This window comes from Leguminivora glycinivorella, chromosome 18 (genome assembly GCF_023078275.1).
Source record: "Leguminivora glycinivorella isolate SPB_JAAS2020 chromosome 18, LegGlyc_1.1, whole genome shotgun sequence".
Lineage (NCBI taxonomy): Eukaryota > Metazoa > Arthropoda > Insecta > Lepidoptera > Tortricidae > Leguminivora > Leguminivora glycinivorella.
This window is the reverse complement of record NC_062988.1, coordinates 3,232,610-3,249,724: the sequence shown is the minus strand read 5'-3', so window position 1 is coordinate 3,249,724 and position 17,115 is coordinate 3,232,610. Positions and strand designations below refer to the sequence as shown.

Genomic DNA, 17,115 nt, shown 5'->3' with positions numbered 1-17,115 from the left:
ACTAACTAGAATAAGACCGCTTGGGGCAATGCTGTAAGAATAAGTCAAAAATTAAAAGAGGTGTGCACTTGCTTTAATAAATATTTGCTTTTAAATTAAAGATTTTTGCTAACGTTTAGATGTATTTTCCAGTTTGTAACATTTCCTTTTTTTAGGGCTGGTTTTAACGATAAGTACATCTATCATGAGAGATAACTTCGTCGTCGCTTTGTTTTTAAATTGAACAAAAAATCTGAAACAGACGATTTAGATGCTCACTAGCTAGGTGGCACATGTGATGTAAAAGCACGTTTTTTGCCTAGAATACCTAAGTTCGCTTTACGGTACAGAAGTGATCTGGCGTAATGTAAAATAATAAATAGAGATTCTATTAACTTAGGACGGTTACCTTTAATCGTAGTGTACCTATTAAATAAACGTCTTCTAATTAGACCATACAATCGAAGGGCGTTTTTTATTTATTAAAAGCGCTCAACGAATGCGCTCATAAGGGCTTGTTTACACTCTCTGTTTGCGTAGGCACGGCCACGCGGATGCGTCTTTAGCAAACAGACTAAAAAAACAAGGGCAACATACCCCCGGCAAATATATGTGAATATTACATAGCTTATGTAAATATTGTCTATGGAATATGTTAAACAATGTTTTTGTTGTTTGAATTTTTCATTTGTGAGTTATGTACTTTGGGTTGCGGTGAGCTTTTTAGTGCCAATTTTATTTCTGACTGTTGAGAAAACTAGGATCTTTTTTCGTTAAGTGATTTGAAAAGTTTTGTATGCTTGAAGTAGGACATTGGACGATTCATCTATTATTGACGTCGTAATCGATTAATGAAAAACATAATGTATCCCAATTCGTTTAACATTTCGATAAACGTTCGTCGAATTAGTTACGCAACGTCGAATGAAATACATTTGAAAAGCCATCTTGCTACGCGCTACGCCGCGCGCCGCGTAGATCTACGGAGTATCGGGTATGATCCATTCACAACACATCGTAATATACTATACAGAGTGGGGCCTGTAACAAAGGCGAAGAATTGAACTGTAGGCTATTCTCCCTATACTGCTCAACATTTGTTCAGTGACTTTTAAAAATTATGAAGTCTTTAAATTTTTAATTTTTCATACAAAATAAATATTAGCTTCAATGTACGCCATTATTGTTGTCATTGACGTTGTCTGTCACACTTTAGACTTAACAGAATTCGCAATACATTACCTCTTAGAAAAAACTTTCAAGGGTGATAAAAATCAAAATACAAGTTATTTTTAAAAGTCGCCGAACAAATGTTGATCAGTATAAGGAGAATAGCCTAGAGTTCAATTCTTCGCCTTTGTTAAGCCAGTCTTTAATTTTATAATAAGTCACTGGTTGACACTTCACTATTGTTATGATTAAGTTATTAAAGATTTATCACTGTATTTTTAATGAACGTATAGTTCAAGAGCCCGATTCAGATATAACAAATTGTAGTTGTGAATGTAGTTTTGATACAACCTTCACGATCGTCTTAATACCTAGATGTAATTAGTACACATCTGACGTAGTGCACGACTTTCAGTTCGTTTCACATGCACCAAATACCGTGAGCTATCTACAAGGTTCGTATTAAAATAAAATGGACATTATTTACGAATTGTTGAATCAAAATAATGTACCTAATTTTGTTCTATGTATATACATGCATGTTCTACTGCTTCCACTTATGCGTTAATTTATCGTTATGTACGATCGAAACGCACACACAATAAAATTACGCCATTTTGATATCGAAATATGGCATCCCAAACCTTTTAAAAAATCCGTCCCGCTTAACAAGTGCAGTGTTGCCAACAGTTTAAACCACCATTTGTCAAGGGGAACTTGGCTGCTTTTAGCTTTTAACTAAACGCATTTTAAATCGAATTATGTGTTATGATTCTGCACATTTTTAAAAATTTAATGGAGTTATGACATTTGAGGATGAAAAAGTTTTTTGATAAAATGACTTGAACTTGAATACATAAAAAATACAGTCATAACTTTGTTTCACATGTGTAACACGTAACAATTTAATTAATTTTTAGATGTACTTTGACATTTAGAGACTCTAATACATCTTTTATTAATTATAGTAGCTTTGTACTTTTGTTGAATTCATATTATTTATTGTAATTAATATAATGCTGTATAAATGTTTTAATTTTTTTTAAAGTATTATTGTAAAAAGCCTACAGTGATAAAAGCTTTATGCATACGTATTTAAAAAAAACATACGAAAAACTGCCCGTATTTGGTACATTTTACAAAAAAATGCGTTTTTTGTACTGCATCTTTGGTCAACAACTTATTAATCTTATTATCTTTGGGTTACAATAGGACTTGGCTCGGCGCTATAAAATTTTTTTTATCATACAAATTACCCATATTGTTGATGTTCGTTGTTGTTGGATAGTTATCGATGTTTTCGTCCACGTTAACCTTGATGCACTGGTATTTGTGCTGCATTAACATTCGACGGCGGTGCCGGTACTTCGGTCACTCAACTGATTAGGGTTGCCAATTTATCGTTTTTCTTCCTACTAATTATTTAGGCATATCTTGTATTATGACCTTGAATATCAAGATCAAATTCTATCAAATTACAGTTATATCTCATTCTTTAAAATAAATTTTCTATTTATTTCTTCGAAAAACGCCCTAGTAGAGCAAAATACGTTCTGAGAAAAGTATCAATTTATTTACACATCTTATATGATACAGTGTCAAAACAAGAGTGACACAATACTCACAATAGCCTTATTGTTATCAATCTTTTATAGAACTTATTATAAAATTTTGCTTTTCAATTATAACATTACTGTCATTGTGTAGTTGTACCTATAAGTACTAAAAAACGTTTTTTATGCAACTCACGGAGAAATTGCCAGGCTTTTTTTTAATTTATTTATTAAAAAAATGGACGCCTAAACTTTTTACAGTTGTCTCACAAAACTTTATAAATAGTTATTATAAAAGTACTTGTCATAGCACAGGTATTTCAAAACATTAATAATAGGCCAGACGACTAAAAAAACAGAATTAGTCGGTAAATTAGATTATAAAAAAATGTAGACATTTATTTTTTTAATTTTTTCTCGTAAACGAAAAATGACAACGGTACAGTGCGTTGAAGTCTCGCGTGACGTCACGCCTAGGCACAATTTTTACTTAGAAGTGACGTCACAAGCCCCCACTTCGGAACTTTGATGCTCTATATCTTTGTATTTTTTCATTAATTAGAAAAAGCGAAAAATATGTGTTCAGTATTTTGGACGATCTAACTGACGGAGTAAACAGAATGCCATTTTTTATGTAGTCGTCATCCCTATTGTTTACACTAAACATAACGCCTAGATATAAAAAACAACCATAATTATATTCACCGCCAAATAATACAAAATACATATCGATTGCACAACCCTAAACCAAAGCCGCGACAAACCGCTTTGCTCTCTAAGATTAGTGAACAAAGCTCCATTTTCGCCTGAGTGGCGGAAAGGCTTTCGAGGAGTTGTTTCCAGTGGCTACCACGTGTTGCCCCGGGTTCAAGGCTGTGTAGGGTGGCCGTACTGTTGGAAAATACGGGACATTTTTGAATGAATGAATGAATGATTGAATTATTTATTTGTATCAAACAAGCGTGTACATAATATTGGTTTTTCATGTACGATTCTTGTTTTGCCACGACGGGCGTACAAATAAGTAGTTATTGAAATAAATGAGTATTTATTGAAAGTTTTCATCATCATCATCATTTATTTATTGCAATAATGTACAACATAAATACACATAGTGACATAGTGAACCTTCATCTTTTAATATTAAAAACGAATTTTCACAAAATATTTTACGACATGCATTATACAAATACCAAAAAAATACAAGTTATTTATTCAAAAATAAGCCACAGAGCACTTTTACACGTCATATACAAAATATTTAAAATCGACTTGAAATTACCATTGATAATATAAATTCGAATTAAAGTATAAAGCCACTAAAATTTATTAGAGATGCATAAGGTCTCTAAATGTCGAAAATTGGAAACACTCACTTATTCATATTAATCCATACTAATATTATAAATGGGAAAGTGTGTGTGTCTGTTTGTTTGTCCGTCCTTCACGGCAAAACGGAGCGACGAATTGTCGTGATTTTTTAAGTGGAGATAGTTGATGGAGATGGAAAGTGACATAGGCTACTTTTTGTCTCTTTCTAAAGTGAGCGAAGCCGCGGGCAATAGCTAGTACCTACATAATGAATATTTCAATTCTCTCTTTGCATCTCAGTAATACAAATATTTGTGCAAGTTAAATACGATCCGCATAATACCATCATAAAAAATCAAAACCAGATTTTCAAAGTTCCAATGCGTGCTTCCATCCTCTTCAGCTTTCAACAAGCCTCTCAAAATAAAAAAAAATCCCCATAAATCCCACACTGCCCCCACTTGTGGGCACACTACAGGGGTGTATCGACCCAGCCTACAGGAAGCGAGGGCGAATTTCCTCCCCCCTTCCCCCTCATTCTGAAAAATTGGCACCCACCGCATACCAATCCTCGACACACTAATAGGAACCTTATACTAGATACTTTTACAACTCATATTGATTCGGCCACATGCAGGTTAAACAGCCTTTGTGTTTGCATCATTTCAACATGGATTTTCTTCTATTGATAATAAGGTAGTATTTTGAATAGGGATGAAAATGTTTTCCCTCTCCTGTCCTTTTTGATTAATACTGGTAAATAACTGGTTTGTTTTTGTCTAAGATTTAATTCTCTTTTTCTATAATATACACGGTGTAACATAAGGAAAGCGAATAATTTAAACAGCGTATTCCTCGTCATATTAGAAGAGTGAAATGTCATATAAACTTTTCTGGATGATTTTTAGAGTTAAAAGCATTTAAAAAAATAACAATTACTTATTATTTCTCAGAACAAAACGCTATTTTGATGGTGATGATGCCGTTATCAGACATAATCTTACTATCCTCCTGATAGATGTCAAAAAATAACTAGTAAATTATCCAAAAAAAGTATTTTTTATATGAAGTGCCAGATTTACGAATAATATTTACTTTTTCATGTGAAAATACACCCAAAAAAAAACAAAAAAGAATGACAAAATTTTTTTTTTGCTGAAATTAGCTTGACGTCATATAACATTTTATCTTTATTTTGCTCTCGGAATGCGTAGTTTTAATCTTTCGGTTCCCTCATATTACACCGTGTATAAAGTAAAATACCTAAAGAAATGTAAAGGAAAATATATCAGGCGAACAAAGAAGGGTTTCCAAGAAAACTGGGGAAGAAATGCTTGGGAATAAAGTCTTTAAGTTGGATTTCTTAGAATATCAAGAGTCAAGTTCTAATGCCAAGACAACGCGTTTTCAATATTATTTATAACCATAGAAACATTTTTAATAAATCAGGTACGAGATACCTTAATTTTTTTTTTGATAGCACTTTCTGACCTTATTTAAAAAAAATCTCTACCAGTTTAATTTTTATTATGTAGGTACTATATCTATGGCAAAACAGGGGCGTATATAGTACAATGAACTACAGATGTAGTCCTTCGGAAACGTTCGTATTTGTCATGCTAGTTCAGTCAATGTCAGTACATCTTGTATTGACACTGACTGAAATAGTATGACACGTTCGTACGTTTCCGTAACAATTCGAAGGCAAATCTTTTTGCACTACATCTGTACACAGCTCTGAATACAGACAAGGTACCAAAAATATGTAGACACGCTTTATGTACAGGAAATAAAGTTCTGTATACATAATTTTGGCACATTGTATTCACAGCTGTGTTGTTCACTGTACTTTCATTTCGTCATTGTCCAGGTCTCATTTTGCAAACTGTAAGCATGCAATTCCACCCTTAGTCCCCGAGCTAAACAAAATTAAATTGTGAATGACAATTACTCATAATTCCTCAGGCTAATGAGCAAACTTCGTAATGAGGTAAAACAAGGGCTGCCTGCCCTGCGAATGTCTGGACAAAATGGCGGGAAAGATTTGCTGGGGAATGTTAGGTTATTTAGTTTAAGAGTTTATTTTCTTTAGTAATATTTTTTTACAGGAGTAACTGGGAAAAATACTAATAAAAAGGTAGAAAAAATAATCAATAAAAAAAATTGTGTTATTTTTTTTTAATATCTCAACGACTTCGCGGACACTACACTTTTTTTTATTGTGTTATATTATATCGTTGCGTAGCGTTCATGCACAATTTTATATAGGTTTGAGTAAAGGTACTAAGTGCTTATAGATTCTTACAACTCTAGAAGCAGTTGGCCTACCTGTTGCCGTAGCCGAATGGCATTTCTGCGACGCGAAACGAAAACGAAACGCCGCGAAAGGTAGTCTGGCTCTGTCGCGCCAATATGCAAGAGCGATAGAGATAGATATCTACGAGCGTTTCGTTTCGTGAGCGTTTGTGCCATTCGGCTACGTATCCTGGCCTGTAGATTCGACTGGCTCTTATTAGGGACCTAGTAAAGAATTCATTATTTTGATTTCGCGATTTCGTATTAAAAATTGACACACTAAACTGAATATTTCTGCTATTGCTTCCTCTGCCAATTTTAACGATAAAAACAAAATAAACCAAATCTAATACATATTGATTCTTGTATTTAGGTACACATGGCTCCCAAAAAACATTTCTCTATTTAAATACTTACGTAGTTGATAGGAAAATAGGAAAAGCCCCGCACATTGGCATCAAAGAGGCCGGCAAAGCAATATGTCATAATATTATTGCCGGGCCTCTGAAATTGCTGCCTACAATATTTTATTCCCGTCCCGAAATGGGGAAAGGGTCGAGTGTTGCTACGTACATTTATGTTTTATTGGAACTAGATATAGTTGGTTATGTGACGGGAAATAGTTGCGAAATGGTGCGATGTATTAGGAATAACTACAGACAGACACGGAAGTCAGTCTTTATATTCTGAACGTTTTAGGATTTTTGGCCCTTGAATAAGTAACTCGTAACTCTAAATATGAAGACCGCCTGTTGTCTGCCTCTATTTATAATCATTTGTTTTATCTCCACTGTAACTTTTTTCTGTACCTTTTGCTGATGTGTGCCAATAAAGAGTATTCAATCTTCTGTCTATCTATCTATGAATAAATTTGCTTTTTCTTATTAAATATACAATTTTAACGTGTTCATTGAAATTATCAACTCCAACTTAAAAAAGCAATATATCCTATAAAGTGTTAACTACTTATACTTTAAGACGCCAATGTCTTAAAACTGTTAAAAGTAAATATCGTCACTACTTTGAAAAAAATCTCGTATCTCACACTGCTCCTCAAAGTTAAAACGCAGTAAGTCTATATGGATTCCATACATTCTTATTACATTTCTCTTTTCATTGACAGAAGAAGATACAAGATTTTTTCAAAGTAGTGACGATATATACCTACATAATATATAACTTACCTACATAACATATCCCCGATAGGTTAAATCTGTACCTACAAATTAGTTATAGTGAAAATAAAATTTTACATCGCAATAAAGAGTAATTCCTTAACTTTTTTTGCCAAATAGTCATTACCATAACGTCCATAACCAATATAAAACATTACTAAAACTATCGCCTAGAACTAAAACCCCTACATAAAAATAACGCCCCCAACTAAATCGTACTCGGGTAAAATATTATGACGTTTTTCCTCCATCCATATCTATAGTTACTGACAGGGATGACAAGGGGCCTGTCATTTCCTTTTATAAATTGCGCCATAGTTGCAAGGGTTGGTAATGAGATTTGCCGTAATTCTGTTATTTTGACAACAAGTTGACGAAATAATTGTTTTGGTGTAACCTAGTTATGGTAATGTGTAGTTTTGCGGATTGCGGGCTGGTTTTGGGGTTTATCGATTTTTATTGTTTCGTTTTGTAATAAAACGTTACAACGAGACAGTTTACAAACATGAATCTATTGCAAACTAAATTTTAGTAATTTTGGAAACACTTGGGCCTAGAATATTCCAATTAGTAACCTACATATTAGGGTAATAGGTATAAGTAATTTAGAAAGTTCGCGCAAAGTTGAAAATGGGAATGAACTTTAAATATTTTTTTTATTTTATTTTGCTATCTATTAAAGTTGAAACAGGTACAGTTTACACTTAGATACCTAAGTACAGCTTAATTGCATTTTCGACCAAACATTTATTATTTCTACAAAGTACCAATTCCACGTTAGTTCTTCCACATTTTCTCGTTACCAATATAACTGCCATTAAATAATTAAATACACACGGTCAGCCTCATCATCATGACATTCATGACGCTTTCGGGCGCCATCTTGCCGGAAGTGACGCACGCGGCACTCGCAGTTCCGGCACGCAACGGACTTGTTTTTGTTCAGATGTTGGCAACATGACGCTCCACAACTTAGTTAAGAATGAATAAGTTATTAGGGTGTCTGGAATGTCTTAAAAGGTTAAAAATGTACTAAAGTATGCTAAGATAGGTTTATATTAAATTTGTAGTTTTACTACCTTCGAGAATATGTTACACATATTGTTTGTGTGAGGTGCTAAAGGGGACTACAGACTATCATTTCGTCGGGCAATTACGGCCCGTCAGATACTCGTCGCCATCACATTTTTGCTTTTAACTAAGAGCGAATTTACATTATCCGATCCGATATCTGATGTAGGATATCCTATACCAGCAATTCCCGTTAAGTTTGTACATTTGGATCACGTCTCAGATTTGGATAAAAATTGGTAGGCTGATAGAGTCCATGATGCTCAGCAAGATCCACTAGGTTTCCCAAAATGTCCTAGGTTGATTGTATGAAACTTTCCTTTTTTGTTACCGAAAATGTATAGAAATCTGGTAACAAAAAAGGAAGGTTTCATACAAACTATACAGGACATTTTGGGAAACCTAGTGGATCTTGCTCTGCATCATGGACTCTATCAGCCTACCAATTTTTATCAAAATCGGAGACGTGATCCAAATGTACAAACTAAACGGGAATTGCTCATACAAGGCGCCATCTTGGACATCTGCCTTTGACCTTGGTAACATGATACAACGATCTAACAAACCAATATCGTCCCGCGAATTGATTTTCAGTAGGCACCTTAAGAGGCCGTCAATGTCAAAAAGTAGAAAATCGCAAAATTGGTAGTTTTCTACGTCTGGTTTTAGTCTCAGAATATACTTATTGATAAGATCAGTACTTGTTTTAAATTGCGCGTCTTCTTATCTACAAAATCAGTAGTTGACATCAAGGAAAAGTTACTCCCTGAATTAATTATGAGTGTTTTCCTGACGCTCGTTTAAGAAAACCCGCAAATAGTGGTCACGTCTGAGTTAGCTCATCTCAATTGTGTATGCTTTAGACTGCTAGAATTGATGTTGTCGCATTATTTATATCCTAAACTAAAAATTTAGTAGTTTACATGTGTAATATCATGCTACTAAAATACAGTAAATGGAAGTTAAACGAAATCAATTTCTGTCTGAAAATACTTCGAATCAAATGGCAATTACTTCGAAAACCTTTTAGGCAAACAAAAGGCTTTCTTGATCATTATAAACTTTAAGTATGTGTATGCAAAATAGTGTGTAATACAAATCAGGAAACACTTCCAATTTTAGATACATACTTACTTAAAGTTGTAACTAAAATGCGGTCGGCCCCTGTCGGCATCTTCATAAATTTGAATATGTACGACCGTGTTTTAGTTTTAAAATAATGTTATTTTATAAGCTAGATAACTGGACTACAGAATTATTACCTTTTCGTATTTTTCCTTACAAAGAGAACGAATAAAATCAATGTTGAATATAAACTTTCGTAAATTTTCCATACAAACGTCAAAACTGCGAACAGATTCTGTGGAGTCAGACGCTCGTTCGAGCTCGTTCGGAGCGGACGTGTCGCCAAATTTGCTCCAATGACATTTGTTTTTGACACTAGAAGTTGTATACGGATACGAAAAGATTGCCAGTGCTTTAAATGTGTTCAAAAGTAATAAGGTAAATAAATACGTGACATGTAAAAGAGTCTCAATTTAAAATTGTCTTCTTTTGTTGTTTACGACTTATTATTGTTGAAATATTCAAAAATATATGTTACTTTAATAGAATTATAAGCAAATTAGGTATTTTTTGTCTTCTAAACTTTATTAAAATGAAAAAGTTTTAAAATTAATTTTAACTCGTTGGACTTTATTTTCATTATACTGGTCACACTATTTAGTGTGTCAGTGTGTGTGACATTCTTCCGCGAAGAGACATTCAGTGTGGCGTGTGAAAAAACTAACAGAACTAATCATTATAATTATATTCTATAAACGATTATTTACGTAAATGGCGATTTTATTATAATAATACATTCTCTTATCACAAAATTGTTCTGTCAAGTAGTAATAAATGCTTTCGTTTGATATTTTTTTAAATAATTGATGTTTGTTTAGATTTTCTGTTCGAGTAATTATTTTATATTATATATCTCTGCTTTGACAGAAATGCATTAAAAAAGTAATACGTAGTGTATTACATTTTTCTTATGTCCAACATAATTTTTAAATGGTGTTTGCACACGATACACGTAACCTTAGATTCAGACAACTTTAACTAAATTTCGAAAATTATTATTTTAATTTTAATAAAATAGGCTTTATAATTAGAATAAATAAAGCACTTTTTTTTAGACCAGAGTTATACTCTGTCAAACAAGTCTGTCAGTAAATAAGAACAAAGAAAACTATATGCGTCCTTTTCTTTAGGGTGCTAGAGAAAAGGATACCTATAGTTTTATTTGTTCTTATTTACTGACAGACTTGTTGGACAGAATACATTTTGATTTTATATGGTGTTTGCACAAATAAATTTTGAAAAAGAATCGGAGTGAATTCGTGTGATATAGTAACACTAGATTGACACTGTTCGCAGTCTAAACACGCGGCAGCGTGTCAAGCCAAGTTCAAGTAACCGAACTGGCAGACAGCATCGTGTGTAATATTACACGAACCATTTGGAGCCTCTTTGGGCGCCCTCACAACTCAAAACTATTTCACATAAATGTCAAATTTGGCTCTTAAGTATATTGATATTTGCGACATACATAATTATTATGTGCATATATAACATTAGGTGAATATAAAGGAAACAATCTGAAACTGGTATTTCTTTATACCTTTAGTAGAATTTTTCACGTAACTGGTTCTATTAGGACATTTTACTTATACTTAGTGCCAGTAACGGGTCCATATCGGGTCGCATACCTATGTTTTAGTTATATCTTCCATGCGCATACCAACTTGCGGCATAATCATCAGTGCGCACTGCGCATACATATGGAAGATCATATTTTTTAGCCCTAGTAATTAGTTTCATACTCAATAGATGTCATTTGGAAAATGCATGTGCGCGCTACTGTTTCAATATTCCATTGAGAGCCCACGTGACTCCCTTCCTTAATCAGCATAATTTACTCAAAATGCTGCATCGTCGTAAGCTTCATTTGGCTTGTCTACTCTTCGGAGTCTTGAAGTATAAATCGCCTGCATATCTTTTTAATAAGTTATCTTGTATTAAGCTTAGCGACCGCCGTCAATGTTGAATCCATTTGCTGACGCCACGCCACGCTTCGGCAGCTTTCTGAGGAAGTTATAAATACCAAAGTTCGAAGTGTTGGAATAACATTCCGCCGCCCTTGAGGAATCTGCAAAGTATTCACACTTTCAAAACAAAGCTTAAATAATACTTGCACAGCCACCAACTTAACCAGGAAACCTGTATACATGACACAAGTTGCCTGTAGATTACCTACTTATATTTCTACTTGCCACTTAGGTCAAGTTCCATTCGCATTATCTTAGCTCTTCTTGTAATTCTCGCCCTTTATGATTCTTCCTATAAATAAAATATAAATAAAATAAATAGAAATATACATAAATATTATAGGACATTCTTAATACACAGAGTGACGGTAAGCTCAAGAAGGCTTGTGTTGTGGGTACTCAGACAACGATATATATAATATATAAATACTTATACGTGGAAACTGTATAAGTGGAATCGCAAGGGACCGGCTGTTTAGTTTCGCTTATCCAGGTTTTCCATTTATCCAGTTTTCCACTTAACCAGGTTCAAATAAAACGTTTTCTCACTTACAGAGGCTCTCGCTTATAGAGGTTGTCGGTGCTAGTAATGTCGCTTATAGAGGTCAAATGAATATGTATCTTTTATTTAATATGCATGTAGATATAAATAAACAAAAAATGGTTTTGTGATCCTGACTTCAAAAAGCAATACTGTAAATAACCTACAATACTGTTATACAAAACAATATTTTTCCTTTGTTTTGAAGTAACTTATACATAAAATCACTCCTAATATATTTTATTTATTCAAGAGAAACCAGTATGGTTGAATAAATCAATATACCGTAGCGATTGTACTTTAATGAAAAAATCAGATTTTTTTAATTTATCCCGAAGAGATAAATACTTGATTGTGTGCTTAGGCATTGCTTATCCAACAGCACGGTACCGCACCGCAGATAAAACTAAACTGAACGATGTGTAATCTCAAACAAAATATATTATAGTTTAAACACAAACCATAATGTTAACGAAATAAACTACCCTCCTTGTGGCGGTTTATTGAAAAAAAAAATTATAACGCCAAGCTTTTCCACTCATAGAGGTTTCGGAGACGACTGCTTCCAGTTGCAGAGGTAAAAATAAGAAATGTACGAAAAAATGGATTCCGCTTATAGAGGTCCCAAAATTACTCTTATAGAGGTAATTCGGTCCTGAGGGACTGGGACCGAGAACTTGGGTCCACTTAAAGAGGTTTTCCACTTACCCAGGTTCCACTTATCCAGTTTCCACTGTAATACATAAATATACATAGAAAACATCCATGACTCAGGAACAAATATCTGTGCTCATCACACAAATAAATGCCCTTACCCGTATTCGAACCCGGGACCGCGGCGCAGCAGGCAGGGTCACTACCGACTGCCCTATGTAGCTATGCTGCTCCTATGTAGTTAAATGTATAATTTTGTGTGTAATTTGATAAAATCCATTTTAGTTTTGCAAGAATTTCACCACCTCCTTTCTTCCCGTGTGTGTTGTAGAAGTCGACTGTGGGATACGGGTGAAATTGTGGCGTAGGCGAGAGGCTGGCAACCTGTCACTGAAATATCACAATTTTCGTTTTCTTTCAACCCCTTTTTGCCAAGAGTGGCACTGAAATTTGAGGAGTTCATGTGCTCTGCCTACCCCTTTATGGGATACAGGCGTGATTGTATGTGTGAATGTGTGTACATAGTTTCGGTTGCTGGAAACCACTGGTCCCGTCTGGCTCAAAATAGAAGCTGGCACGAGATGGAGGAGGCCTTCGTCCAGAAATGAATGCTCCCCAATTAAAATTAGGTTTAAGCTTACTTATATTCTAAGTCTTAAATTAATATAAATTTTTATGGCTATTTTTATTTTTTATTTTATTTTTATGTGTGTATTAGTTTTGCAGTTCTTTCGACTTGTTTTGTTTGTCACGTTAATGCACGTAGCTACCGCATTACACTGTGGCGCAGCACGGGAAGCATGGTCGCGCGATAAATGATAAAACATCTGGCCGTCCCTATCGCACTTACTGATAGTGCGATAGGGACGGCCTGATATTTTATCGTCTATCGCGGGACCATGCTTCCCGTGCTGGTTGCAATGGCTGGTTTAATGTTCAGCCAAGCGGTGTCTGACTCGATATGATGGTACGATACAAGTGGTAATATTTTTAATACCAGTTTTAGGTTAAAAAGCCTATAGTACTATTTAGTATAATTAGTGTTTTTGTTTTTTTTTATATATAATGTAACTTGCTTCTATAATCTATATGCTTCTGTAATTTTCTATAATGTATGTTTTCTATAATTTTTGTGACCTATCGCGATTGTTTCACCGGATGGTCTGATCGGAAGATTAGACCATTAGCATCGTCTTCTTGTTTACGTCTTCTTATTGTAACGTTTATTTTTGTGTGTGTGTTAACGAATGAATGCATAAGAAATAATATTTTATGTTATAAATTGTTATAAAAAAAATTGAGGACTGGCCATTGAACTGGGCACCCTTTAGATCTCAATGATTTTGTCGTTTACGTCAACATTATCAACAACCAAGGCATACTTATATAATATTGAACTTGGCTCACATTTCACATTAATGTTTTTGATGGGATTGTAACGTTACAACTGATCTTCAGTAAAACTATAGACCTGTCTTAAGTTCCTCTATGAGGGTCACTGACCTCTTCCAGTAAATTGCGGTAGTGTGCGAAAAGTATGTTGGTGAGTGTGACGTGCGTTAGTGTGTGTAAATGGGGTAATTTGACAGATACTGAATTTTTACCCATCGAACCGGCCTCTTAACTGCTTTATCTACAGTGTGCCTAGGACAACTTATAGGTCTTATCTCTAATATTTGATTAAAAAACTGCAAATTTTAACGCCTATTTATTTATTATTTTATTACATTAAAAATGTAAACAAGATACATAGATAATTAGATATACATACACAATTACACACATAGCTAATGATGATGTCATGGTGTATGGTGTGCGTCACATAATAGCTATTTATATTAATGTGATAAAAATATCATATGCACGCAGCCACGATGCCGGCCTAATTTGATTAATAAATACGTAAATGTACATGCTACTATAATTAAGTAGATTACCCTCATACTTAATTTTATTTAACTCAGTGACCCGCCCTTAATGAGTATTTTAAACATAAGTTTCCATGTTGTCACTCCAACAGGTTATAAAATCCAATCATGCGCTTTATATAAATAAATAATAATAATAATATAACTTACCACATAATTCAAATTTTGAAAAAAAAAACCCCGACCGCGACATAGTGGACCGATTTTCATAAAACATGTATAATAACACTCCCGACTAACTCAGCTTTCAAACAAAAAACTACATCTAAATCGGTTCATCCGTTCGGGAGCTACGATGCCACAGACAGACACACACATAGACAGACAGACACGTCAAACTTATAACTCCCCGTCGTTTTTGCGTCGGGGGTTAAAAATGGAAAGATTCTTGGTATGGATGAGATCTTGGTGACTCAGTATTATACATAAACGTACTTATACATTAGCCGTGAATTTAAGTCTTGCCCAAAGCAGTTTTTTCCACTTTTTAAATGTATGATTCCAAGTTAATCGATGACCGATTCAATTCAATTCAAAATATCTTTATTCAGGTAGTTACAAGCTCTTATGAATAGTTCATTACATATATATTATGATCTTAATCTAACCTAATTATCAGCATATTGTAACAATATGCCAGTGTGCACGGGAAAACGTCCCACTTTCTCGATTGCTTTAAAGACGCTTTGTTATTTTATTCATATAAAGATACAATTAAATCTCGCCTTAATTGTATCCGACAAAGTGGGACGTTTTACTAAACACACTCACAATATGTATAATTCGCGATAGTCCCTCAAAACTCTTTCCAAGATCTTATAAGCCTTTTTTAAGCCCAATAGATATTTTCTCGATCTCCCAGTCCCAGCCCAGTAAGTGCATATTCACATTATCCGATCCGATATCGGATGTATCTTTGACATTCCTTCCTAGAACCGACATCGGATTGGATAACGTGAAAACGTTCTAAGGCTATTGGAGAACCTTGTCATGAGAAAAATAGCCTTACTAGTGTGATAATAGCTTATCGCGTCGATGCGTCCTTCTAGTGCACCTACTAAAGGACGCACAGCTAGCACGCGGCCATGAACGTACTTCAAACGCCCAAACCTAACCAGTACCATTACAGGTGTGGTTCTCCAACCGGCGAGCGAAATGGCGACGGGAAGAGAAGCTAAGAAGTCAGCGGCGGGACGCGCCGGCCGCCTCGCCGCCCGCGCCCCCCGCGCCGCGGCTGCCCCTCAACGGGGGATTCAATTCCATGTATAGCCCCATACCGCAGCCTATATCGACAATGAGTGATACATACAGGTAAAGGAACATTTTTAAAAAGTAAAAAGGGATGAGGCTTGCAAAAATTCGCACACGGAGGACTCCGTGGCTTAGTTGGTCAGAGTGACTGGATCGATGTTCCAGAAGGTCATAGACTGTGTGAATTTCTCAATTTTCCCTCCGATTAAAAAATAATACTATAACATTTTATTTATATAATTAGATAAAAATAGGGACGTTGTCAAAATAACATTGGCGTGGTCGCCATGTGTGCTCGTAAGTTTTATAATCTATACTGCAGCCTATATTATCTACGATCCGTGTACGTTGTTTCAGAGACAGATTAAGAAAGCTTGCATATTTCTTCTGCAATAGATCATGTTTATATATGATGACGCGCAGATTTTAAAATCTAACGAATGAATACGAGCCATAACACACAATATGATAAGCATAGGTAAATGCGCAAATGTCATTGCTATTACAACTCAAACAATTACGATCCAAGTTATGAAGATCAAGAATAAGAAGGTATATTCTTTATATTCTTTACGACTCTTCGAAGTAAGATACTTTCTGTTAAATCATGCATCTGCAAAGTGCTTACCCAAACTAAACGAAATTGAAAACTTCCTCGATGTCTTTCATAAAACGAGTTGAAAACGCGCTTACACGAATACACACAACACAACGCGAAAACTGAGAGCTTTGAACTCGCGTTCTCACCACTAGCGCCATCTGTCATCGAGTGGCGACACTAATTAAATTGAGCGCGAAATCGCGCGGCAAAGGTCGCCTTGCGTTTTCAGTCGCGCCACAGATTCAAAATAACTTAAGAACGTGTTTGTGGTTGTTTGAATAAAATGAGTCTTTATTGCGCTAAAAATACTTCGTTTTAGAATAGAGTTTGGAATACATATGACGTTATAAACTTTAAAGGGAAGGTGCACTGAGACGCTCTAAGGTTCGGAGGTTGGCCTTCCACTCGGATTGATTTTTAATACTTGAACGAGGTTAGCTTTTCTCGTCAAAAATTAACTGAAAAGCTTCCCCTTTACTTGAAACTAGCCGACA

The 17,115-nt window shown here is 34.8% G+C and overlaps 1 protein-coding gene across 6 annotated transcripts in view; it reads left to right on the top strand.

Annotated features, from left to right (window-relative positions):
- Window positions 1-17,115, top strand: part of LOC125235999 (paired box protein Pax-6) — an 82,143-nt gene that overhangs the window by 58,740 nt on the left and 6,288 nt on the right. For all 6 annotated transcript variants that reach the window (XM_048142677.1, XM_048142680.1, XM_048142679.1 and 3 more), the window contains exon 7: window positions 15,899-16,080. In XM_048142677.1, the coding sequence (XP_047998634.1) occupies window positions 15,899-16,080 (182 nt within the window). The remainder of the gene's footprint in view (window positions 1-15,898; window positions 16,081-17,115) is intronic.